This window comes from Populus nigra, chromosome 17, assembly GCF_951802175.1.
Source record: "Populus nigra chromosome 17, ddPopNigr1.1, whole genome shotgun sequence".
NCBI lineage: Eukaryota > Viridiplantae > Streptophyta > Magnoliopsida > Malpighiales > Salicaceae > Populus > Populus nigra.
Window position 1 is genome coordinate 2,698,206 of NC_084868.1, and position 11,679 is coordinate 2,709,884.

General features: G+C 35.7%; 1 protein-coding gene and 1 long non-coding RNA gene across 2 annotated transcripts; one reads left to right on the forward strand and one right to left on the reverse strand.

Annotated features, from left to right (window-relative positions):
* Positions 1-409: 409 nt before the first annotated feature.
* On the reverse strand, positions 410-3,965 carry LOC133677188 (probable LRR receptor-like serine/threonine-protein kinase At3g47570). Its single transcript, XM_062099058.1, has 2 exons — positions 1,250-3,965; positions 410-1,013 (listed from the first exon to the last, which is right to left on the reverse strand). The coding sequence occupies exons 1-2, from the start codon at positions 3,939-3,941 to the stop codon at positions 559-561; spliced, it is 3,147 nt and encodes a 1,048-aa protein (XP_061955042.1). The 5' UTR covers positions 3,942-3,965; the 3' UTR covers positions 410-558.
* Positions 3,966-11,044: 7,079 nt separating this feature from the next.
* Positions 11,045-11,679, forward strand: LOC133677168 (uncharacterized). The gene is made up of 3 exons (XR_009835705.1): positions 11,045-11,104; positions 11,412-11,522; positions 11,642-11,679. It is a non-coding gene; the product is annotated as an uncharacterized LOC133677168 (long non-coding RNA).

The window sequence follows — 11,679 nt, forward strand, 5'->3', positions numbered from 1 at the left end:
TTTATTCCAATTAACACCCAAATTGACTCAAAAAATTAATTTTTCTTGCAATCAAGTTCTCAATAAGATTAATTAAGCCATTCAAAATTCTTATTGAATCCTTACTTATTCAAATTTGTATTTCTTTACCCTCAAACAAAAATATTTTCACTAATAGGGCCCTTTGTCAATTAGAATTGGATTGCCAATTTTGTCAATCTTATACATTATGGCTCTCTAACTTTTTCACTTGTCATTTTGTTTCTTCACCACCAACTTGAACAATCTTCTAAATTTTTTTCATGTATATCCTTTTATATTTTGATTTTTTTTTCTATATTTTTCTTGATTTTTTATATGATAAAAAATAAGTAACAACACCCTTAATAAAAGCAAGTGGATGGATCATTATTATCATAGTGAGGAAATCTAAAGTGGGATGAACCTTGGATAGCGCCAATCATAGTCAGGCACATAGCAATATCACATAGTGGTAGAAATATAATGACAACATAAGAGTTTTTTACCTCGTAATAACTAAGCTGACAGTCCAGCCTAAGCTACGAGTTCACACTATGTTCATTCAAAATATACAGCAACATTCTTACCTAACCTGTTAATAGATCTAAAGAATGAATCTCTGATTACTTGCAATTTATTCACAACTATGTTCATCGCCATTCGTTTCCCAGGTGATTTGTTAGAGCATGAGAGTCCGATTTCCATAAGAGACACCAGGCATTCCTCAATGTTGCTTGTCCTGTTGACTTGAAAATCATTATCGAGTATTATTGCTCTTTCTTCTATGCCATGTTCATTTACCTCATTCTCATAAATCTCTTCTTCAGCTAGCATCGATGGGTCAATGATAGCCATGACATTGCCAGGGAAAGCCATATCAGCAAACTTGTGAATATTTAGATCACCTTCGAACATGTCATCGGTAGGTCTTTTTCCTGTGAACATCTCTAGCAGTAGTATTCCATAGCTATAAATATCTCCAAGTACAGAAACTTCGCTTCTCATCCCATACTCTGCAAGTGGCAGTATACTATCATTTTGAGAGATTCAAATGCAATTCTAATTTAGACACTAAGATAAACAAAGCAGATGAACTGTAATGTACAAAAGAATATTGTTTCATAGATTTTAGCAAGTTTTTTAAAGGATACAAAACTTTTCAGCAGAGAGTTGTGCAAAAGTAGTTGCGATTTAGGGATAAAATTAGCAATCATGAGTTCAAGATGATTCGTCAGGTTAAGACCCCTACCTGGAGGGATGTAGCCAATTGAACCCTTTAAAGCTGCAGAAATTGATTGATTTATAGAGGGATTCTTGGATGCTTCAGAAAGGAATTTAGCTAATCCAAAGTCACCAACGTGGGCTGTCATATCGTCATCAAGGAGCACGTTGCTTGGCTTTAAATCACAATGAACGATTGTGGTTTCACAATGGTGATGGAGATAATCCAATGCAGAAGCAACATCGATGGCAATATTCAGTCTTTGAGTAAAGCTCAATTTCTTGGTTCGATATTGCTGTTCAGTTGTTGGATGTAGCCACTGGTCTAGATTGCCATTAGACATGAACTCAAAAACAAGACCTTTGAAATCATTACCTTGATGATCAACGGTCGAGCAAGCAGTGATGATCTTCAGGAGATTACGATGCCTTATGCTTCTTAAAGCATTACATTCATCAATGAAACTTTTTGAAGCACCTTTCTGAAGAAGGTTCATAATCTTAATCGCAACAATTCTTCCCTCACCAGAAAGAATTCCTTTGTATACAGATCCAAAACTTCCAGAACCAATCAAGTTTTCAGCAGCGAATCCATTGGTTGATTTTATGAGTTCCGAGTATGAAATACCTACTTTCTGCTCCTCAGGGGGAGGTGTGTTGGAATTCCTTGGTAACTTTCTTCTGATATAAAAAATTGACAGAGAACACAATAGAACAAAAATGAATATTGATGCAATTGTTACTGGTATTACTACCTTGAAGGAAAGAGGTTCTCTGGGTTTTTTCCTGGAGCATGGGGGTAAATGCAATTCTGGGATACCTCCACAGACCTTATCATTTCCAACTACTGAGAAGGCACTTGCATTTGCAAATATACCATCTCTTGACACATCCCCCTCTAAATTATTGTGAGAAAGATTGAGATGCCTGAGAACTGAAAACCTGCCGAGAAATTCAGGGACCCTCCCAGTTAAATTATTTTCTGACAGATCTAGTTCTTCCAAACCTCTCAAAGTCTCCAAAGATTCTGGAATCGGCCCTTCAAACTTGTTCCCCTCTAAATGAAGGCGTTCTAAACTGATACAACTGCCGAGTGTACTAGGAATTGTACCTGACAATTTGTTTCCTGATATGTCCAACTCCATGAGATTGTGTAGGTTACCTACTTTTAATGATAGGGAACCAGTCAAGGAATTATTAGACATAACCAAAGAAATTGAGAGAGATGAAAGACCAAGAACCTCTTCGGGTATGGTTCCGTTCAGATTGTTGCTCGAAAGATTCAGATTTTGCAGACTTGTGCAGTTTCCGAGACTTGAAGGTATATTTCCTTCGAATCTGTTTTCCTCCAAGAAAAGCCTGGTCAATCTGGTCAAGTTACCAAGGGCTGATGGGATTGATCCCGAGAATCTGTTGACATTCAAATGCAAAGCCTCTAATTTCTTCTGCTTCCCGATAAGATCTGGAACACTGCCAGTCAGGTAGTTACCTTCCAATCCCAGGAGGTTCAAGTTAACTAGGTTCTCAATCTCAGCAGGGATGTTTCCATGGATCAGATTGTGTCCTAGATGTAAACTTTTTAACCGGGTTGAAAGGTTCCCTATGGAGTTATGCAATTCTCCTCCGAAATTGTTTTCTGAAAGACCTAACACCTCTAGGCTGGTGCAGTTGGCCAAAGAACTAAGAAAATTCAAACCATCCACTTCCCTGTTTCCTAGGTTGTTAAGACCAAAATTGAGTCTAACCAAACTGTTCAAGATTCCTAGATTTTTGGGAATAGTTCCAGTGAGACCATTTATAGAAAAATCAAGAATCTGAAGTCTAGAAGCATTTGACAGTGATACAGGTATGGGTCCTGTAAAATAGTTAACACCCCCAGCAAATATTTCCAAGGCAGGAAGAGTCACACCTACATTGGGGGGTAACTGTCCATGCAGCTGGTTTTGAGCAACAGAGAAGTAGTATATAGAAGAAACATTAAAAATTGAAGTTGGAATCGTACCAGACAAATAATTGCCATAAACTTGAAAATAACCCAATCCAGTTAGCTGGCCAAGTTCATTTGGTATGCTTCCTCGTAGATTATTCAGTGGAAGTGACAGAGCAAAGAGAGAAGAAAAGTTCCCTATCCAAGATGGGATGCTTCCTGTAAAGTGATTGCCTCCAAAATCCAGGATGACCAACTTTGTCAATGAACTAAGCTGGTGTGGAATCACCCCAGTAAGCTTGTTGACAGCAACACTAAATACAGTAAGTTCTGTGCAGTAAGTGAGATTAGCGGGAATCTTCCCACCCAAGGAATTGAAGGTGACGTTGATATGCTGCAAGCGCGATAGACGACCCAGCTCTTCAGGAAATTCACCATGGAAGCTGTTGTTTCGCAGGTTGATGCCTGTAAGATATGTAAGATTTCCTACAGAAGGCGGTATAGAGCCAACCAAACTCTGAGACTCCAGGTTCAAAGTTACAACTCTTCCATTAGATGAACTGCATGAAACACCAACCCAATTGCAGAAATGGATTGAGTCATTCCATGAACTCATGATTTTGTGTGGATCTTGAGTTATCAGTCTCCTGAAGTCTAGTAAAGCAAGTCGATCGGACACATTTGAAAAAGTAGCTGCTGTAGCAGTTTCCGAGCTGAAGCTCATGCATAAAAGGAGAATTCCATGGAAAAGATTACACAAAGCCATCTTGGAATTCAAGCAAGAATGCTTCATGTTGATGCAAATGCAGAGGGAAAAAAAAAAATCTAATGCCCCTTAATGTGAAAGTTTGGAACCAAAATTAAATAGTGTGGTCCAGAGTTTTCATTAAAAGTTTTAAATGATATCAAAATTAAAAGAAACTTTGAAGGGCATGGCCATTTCAATGTACTAATAAACATAGATCACAATGGAAAACTATAGTGAAATAATTATTCTCCCCTCTACTCATAAAAAAATACTCATAAAAAAATAGTCTTGGTTTGAGGGGTTGGATCATCTTTGCATAGGGATTTAATGATTATTGTTATTTTTTGTTGGTTAGATTTTGATTTTCAAACAAAAAATAAATAGTGCAAATACTATAATATCCTTAAAAGAAAGACAAAAAATAACTTTCATTGAAGAGTTATTTGGTTATTTTGTATTTGGTTGCCCAATATAATTACTATCAAACCCACAATTTTTTAGACTACCATGGAAGGGTTTTTTCTTAAATTGATTTTTAATATACAATTTAATTACTTCTAAGCCTTTATGAACAAAATCTTATATGCTACCATCTAAGGGCTTTCCGAACGTTTTCTCCTCATTTTTACGAATGAAGGTTAGTTTGGTTTTTTAAAATGTATAAAATTAATAAAAATAAAATTGCAAGGCATCTTGAGATAATGTGCTTGCATGTGGGGAGTAGCCATCACATTTAGGTACCGTTTGGGAACGCGGCTGCGGCCGCGTTCCCAAAAAATTTGAAATTTTTTTTTTTTTTTTGCTAAAATTTAATATGGTTTGTACGTTTTGGATCGTTTTGATGTGCTGATGTCAAAAATGATTTTTAAAAAATAAAAAAACATCGTTGGCATGCATTTTGGTACGAAAAGTTATTTGAAAAGCACCCGCAACCACAATGCCAAACACGCTCTTAATAAGCGGCGTATGAAACATTCTTTAGTGGCCAAAAATGCTAGATCACCATGTCACCGGATTCGATGAGTGGCGATGCTTTTATTGGGCTGGCTATTGTATGGTGGTTCTCGATGGTTTGGTGGCAATCAAGTTTTTTCTTCGCCTTTCTTTCTTCTTTCATGGCATTGAGATGCTCGCTTGCCAAAAAAAAAAAATTTATGTGTCCTTTCATTTTATTTTTATTTCAATTATAGTCCTTATTCTTTTAACTAATCTTTAATTGTTTTGAATTTTTTTTTGATTTATTTTTATTTTTAATTTCATCCTTTTAGATTAGATTGTTTTTTTATATATTAAATTTATCTCTTGTTTTTTTAATTGCTATTTGTTTTCTAATATAACAAAAAAAATGATGTTTTCAGCTGAAATCAATGCACCAAGTCTAAAAGCTTCTGAAAATAAATCAAATCGTAATAAAGTTGCATGTCCAAAAACGTTCCAGCATGTTGGCAATATAGGTGTAAATTTGTTCCTAAGGGTTCCATAGCATTTTGACCTCGATGTAGTTAGTATCTATCAATACTCAAAACATGTATATGTTTCTTAGGTTTCATAACATTTTGAGTCATCTCGATCAAAGTTCAGATGAGAGAGTTATATCCAAATTACGAAGTTGTGTTGAAATTATTTAAAATTATCAAATTAGCTTTGTTTTGCCCTTAACGCCTCCATTTAGATCCTAAATCAAAATATAAAAATAATAAGTATATTTAGACATTAAATAAGTATAAAATATTAAACTTTAAGGGAAAAAAATATAACATTTTGTATCTTCATCATCAACAAACAAAGTAAATAACTTTCTATGCAACACTATGTGATTTCAGACTATTTTCACCCTCATCTTCATCACTTTCATTTTAAAAAATCATTAGCAAATGATAGCTCAAAACTCTCCTTACTCTTCCTCTCATTCCGCTTCTACAACTAAAGCTCCTTCTATGAAAATACAAACATATCAATCTTCCCTAACATCAATATTAAAAACCCCAAAAATAAATAAATAACATAATAATAAATCTTACTCGCTTAGCTTATATTTGGTATGAATATTAACCCTCTGAATATAACAATGACATTGACTAAGCATCTTATCATTTTCACTAAAATTTAAAAAAAAAAAAAAGTTAACTTCATTACCTTCTCATGGATTACATGTTAGCTACGAATTAGTCAATAAATTCTTTCAATTATATTATCTTCCTATAAAAATATAAAAAGAGAGAGAAACAAACATAAATATAACATGAAATTTATATCAATGATGATCAACAATGAATTCATAATAAAAATTAAACAGTTAGAACAATTAAAAAGAAGAAGAAACAACTGATGTTCTAGTTTCTTTGTTTTAGAGTTGGGAGCACACATATTTACTATGGCAATTAACATGTCATAACTTTGTAAGAACTTAGTGAATGCGCCTATTTGTTTCTCCTTTTTTCAATGCTTCTCATCTTAATCTTTTTTTACAGCATTGTACGTAATTTAAAAGAAAAAAAACAGTGATCATAACATATAGAATTAAGAAAATAAAGAAATGAATCCTGAAGGGTGTAATCAACTGGTTAGGTCCTAAATTTACTTTTTAAAAGTCACTTATTTGAGTCTCACAAATCTTAGGGTCATTGGAGGCTTATATGATCGTTAACTTCAGAGCATGTGAGATTAGTCAAAGTGCGCACAAGCTGATCCGAACACCCACATTAATTTAAAAAAAAAAGCTTGTTTACCATGTGTTATTGCTTAAAGAGCATGGAAGATGAACACTGTAGCCAATTTAGAATCTCATAATCCAAACCTATGCATGTTGGCTTAAAACAAATTCACACAATTTAATTTAAAGTATGATGCAAGCAAAAATCGATAAAGATAGATAAAAAGTCACACTTTTTGTGATCAGATAAGTAAAATCAATATAAGAATTATAAAAGTTGCACCATCATCAAGAGATTTTTATAGAGGATTTAATAATATCATGAAATCATTGATAAAATTAATAAAATCAAAATAATACATGAATATGAACTTACACAGAATTGAAGGTCTTTTAACTAAAACTTGTTAACCTCGGGCTTAAAAACACAAATAGAGAGAACTGAGTACCTGTTGAGAAGAGACAGAGAATATGGTTGAAGTAATAAGAAGATTTGCAGAGAAGAATAATGAAGAGAGGAATAGAGAAGAGAAACAATGGGTAAGTGAATGATTTCTTATTTTGTGTCTTTATTTGCTTGTAATCGTTGCTATTTATACATGAGCTTAGCTGAGTATTATCTATACAAGATTTCCGTTGGTTATAACCAACTGTAACATAATACAATCTTCAACTGCTATCTCACAGCTCAACATCCTCCCTTGAACTAATTTATCGATTAGTTCAATTTTTGCATCATACCCATGCCTAATTTGTCCCTTAGCTTTAAGAAAGCCTCCAGCTTTAGTGGTTTCGTCATGATATCTGCAATTTGCTCTTGTGTGTTGCAGTATACTAGTTCCACAACCCCATCTCTTGTAAGATCCCTTAGGAAGTGAAATCTGACATCTATGTGTTTGCTTCGACCATATAGTACTGGGTTTTTTGAAAGTTTTATAGCAGAATTATTATCACAATAGATCACTGTACTAGTCACTTGTTCAAGACCAATATTGCCCAGAATTCTTCTTAACCAAACTCCTTGACAAGCACAGGATGCAGCAGCTATAAACTCTGCCTCTGTTGTAGATAATGTCACCACGGGTTGTTTCTTACTGGACCAAGAAACAGCTCCTATACCAAGCAAAAACACAAACTCATATGTATTCTTCCTGTCATCAACATCCCCAGCATAATCACTATCTGCATATGCTCTTAGTTTTCCTTCATCCCCTTTTCTGTATATAATCCCAAATTCTGTAGTTCCCCTGAGATACCTTAGTATCCTTTTGACAACTTGAAGGTGCATTTCAGTGGGTCTTTCCATATATCTACTGACTAACCCAACTGCATACATAAGATCGGGTCTAGTGGCTGTCAAATATAGCAAACTGCCAACTAATTGCTTATATTCTGTAGTATTTACACCCTTTGCATTTTCTTCATTCTTTGTAAGTTTGCATCCTGGGACAATTGGATTCTGCACTGCATTACTATGTTCCATTCCAAATCTTCCCAACACCTCTCTAGCATACTTCTTTTGACAGATGAATATCAGTTCTGCATTTTGTATGACTTCCACACCTAAAAAGTACTTCATTCTTCCAAGATCAGACATGTCAAACTCTCACATCATTGAGTCTTTGAAGCCTTTAAACATGCATTCACTATTTCCTGTAAAGATAATATCATCCACATATAGACTTACAATTAGCATACTGCCTTTGTCACTGGTTTTTGTGAATAATGTATGTTCACAGAAGCATTTTTCAAAGCCCTCTTTGACAAAGTAAGTCTCAATTCTGCTGTACCAAGCCCTAGGGGCTTGCTTGAGTCCATATAATGCTCTTTTCAGTCTGTACACCTTATGCTCCTCTTCTTGTTTATCAAATCCTTGTGGTTGTTCAACAAATATGGCTTCAGCTAGCTCTCCATGCAAAAAGGCACTCTTAACATCCAGCTGATAAACATACCAGCCTTTGTGAGCTGCCAATGCTAGGATAGTTCTGATTGTATCCCACCTAGCTACTGGTGCGAATACTTCATTATAGTCAATTCCTTGTCTTTGGGAGTACCCCTTTGCCACAAGCCTTGCCTTGTGCTTGTCCACCTTTCCCTCTTCATTTAATTTGGTCTTGAATACCCACTTCACTCATATAGGTTTTGCTTCAGTTGGTAGGACAGTTAATTCCCATGTATTGTTCTTTTCAATGGCCTTTATCTCTGTATCCATTGCTGTTCTCCACTTTTCACTTTTGACTGCTTCTTCAAATGTGACAGGGTCCTCTGTAGAGATGAGCATTGCAAGATTATGTCCTCCCTCTTCTTCTTCTTCAGATAGTGCTTCATCAGTCACATAATCTGTTAACCAGGTTGGTTTTCTTCTGCACCTTTCTTGCTTGTCATTCTGTGATATTCCATCAGGTAGACTGTCTACAAGACTACTTGATGAGTTATCATTGTGCACACCATCAGCATGTTCAGGATGACTGTTTACACCTTCAAAACCTCCACTGATCTCACTGTCTTCTTCCTCATTAATGTCTGCCCATTCTAACTCTTTATGCTTCAACTCTTCTGCACTTCTGTCCCACTCCCACTTTTCATTTTCCACACATACTACATCTCTGCTAGTGATGATTTTCTTTCCCACAGGATCATAAAGTCTGTACCCTTTAGACTCTTCACTTACTCCTAACCACACACATTTGAAACTTTTGTCATCTAACTTCTTGCGTTGATTGTCAGGTATGTGAGCATAAGCCACACATCCAAACACACGGAAACACTCAACACTAGGCTTCCTGTTACTCCAAGCTTTTTCAGGAGTAGTATTGGGAACAACTGTGGTGGGGCTTCTATTTATCACATAGATGGACCAATTTACAGCCTCTGCCCAGAATTGCTTTGGTAATTCCTTCCCTGACAACATGCTGCGCACCATATTCATTATGGTGCGATTCTTTCTCTCTGCAACCTCATTCTACTGTGGGGTGTATGCTGTGGTAAGTTGTCTCTTGATTCCATGTGTGCTGCAAAAATCATTGAATTCACTTGAGGTGAACTCTCCCCCTCTGTCAGTTCTTAAACAACTGATTCTTTCACCACTTTCTTTTTCCACACTCACTTTATATTTCTTGAATATAGACAGTGCTTCAGATTTGTGTAATAGAAAATATGCCCAAGTTTTTCTACTATAATCATCTATAAAAGTGATTATGTACCTTTTCCCACTGTTTGATTGTGGTGAAATGGGTCCACAAATATCTGCATGGACAAGTTGTAGTTTCTTGGATGCTCTCCACAGACTTTTCTTTGGCAATGTCTCTCTATGCTGCTTTCCTTTCATACAATCTTGACAGATTTTTAATGAGTCATTCAGTGCAGGTAAACCCTTGACCATCTCCATTGAAACTAAGGTTTTCAGCCCCTTGAGGCTTAGATGCCCATATCGACAGTGCCATAGATTGGTGACATCTTCAGATGTTACTTGTAGACAACTAGCCATAGGAGTTATCACAGTAGCAAGTATGGGAAATATTCTGTTAGATGACATTTGAGATTGCATAATCAAACCTTTCTTAGGGTGATAAACCCTACATTTGTCATCTTTGATAAGAATTGCTAACTGTTTTTCTTGCAGCTGGCCTATGCTCAGGAGGTTGTTCTTCAATTCAGGTATGAAATATACCTCTGTGAATACCTGTGTAATTCCTTTGATGTTTAGCTTGATATGTCCCTTTCCCATAGCCATCATTTTTGAATTGTCTCCAAGCTTTACAGTTCTTCTAAACTTGTCATCAAATTCAAAAAACCATTCCTTGTTGCTGCACATGTGATTGCTGCAACCTGAGTCAAGAATCCATACAACTTCTTCTTTTGCTTCTTCATGATCCCCTTCATCTTTGTAGGCCATTAATAACATCTCTTCTTCCTCATCTACTTCTGCAAAATATGCATTCCTGTTATTTCTGTTTCTAACAGGACATTCATATTGAAAATGTCCTAGTTTTTGGCAATTGTAGCACTGGATCAAGGCTTTGTTGTAGGGCTGTCTTCCCCTTCCTCGACCCCTTTCCCTGAAACCACCATGAAATCTTTCCTTCCCTTCAGTTCTGTATTCAATTCTTCTTCCTATTTTCTCTAAATTAGTAATGTTTAAAGCCTGCTCTTCTTTTTTCTGACCTTGCATCGTCTGTTCATGAACTAGGAGACTGCTTTGAAGTTCATCTATTGACATGGTTGAAGAATCATTAGATTCTTCAATAGAACAGACAACATAATTGAATTTTGAGGTCATTGACCTTAAAATTTTCTCAACAATTACATTATGCTTCATACTTTCTCCATGCACTTGCATTTTGTTTGCAATAGTTAATGTTCTTGTAAAGTACTCATCAACTTTTTCCCCTTCTTTCATGCCAAGAACTTCAAATTCTCTTCTAAGTGCTTGTAACTGGGCACGTCTCACTTTGGTGGATCCTTGATATTTCAGTTTCATGGAATCCTAGATAGCCTTTGAAGTCTCCTTGTTGAGTATAGTTTCAATGATGGTTCTGTCAATGGCTTGAAATAGGTAGTTCTTGACCTTTAAATCCTTCAATTTTTCTTCTTCAATTACTTTTTGTTGTGCTGCTGATTGTGCTGCTGATTGCACTCCTTCTCCTTTTGCTGCACCAATCCCTTTTTCTATTAGACTCTAGTATTCTTTGGACTTAAGAAAGTTCTCCATGAGCATAGACCAATGGTCATAATGACCATCAAATCTTGGTATTGCTGCCTGCACAAAATTGTTTGATTCTGTTGCCATTGATTGATCTTTTCTGCTTTGCTTTTCTTTTTCAAGAAAACTCAGTTTCTTGATGTTCTTTATTTGATTTTAGTGATATGGCTCTGATACCATATGTTGAGAAGAGACAGAGAATATGGTTGAAGTAATAAGAAGATTTGCAGAGAAGAATAATGAAGAGAGGAATAGAGAAGAGAAACAATGGGTAAGTGAATGATTTCTTATTTTGTGTCTTTATTTGCTTGTAATCGTTGCTATTTATACATGAGCTTAGCTGGGTATTATCTATACAAGATTCCCGTTGGTTATAACCAACTGTAACAGAATACAATCTTCAACTGCTATCTCACAGCTCAACAGTA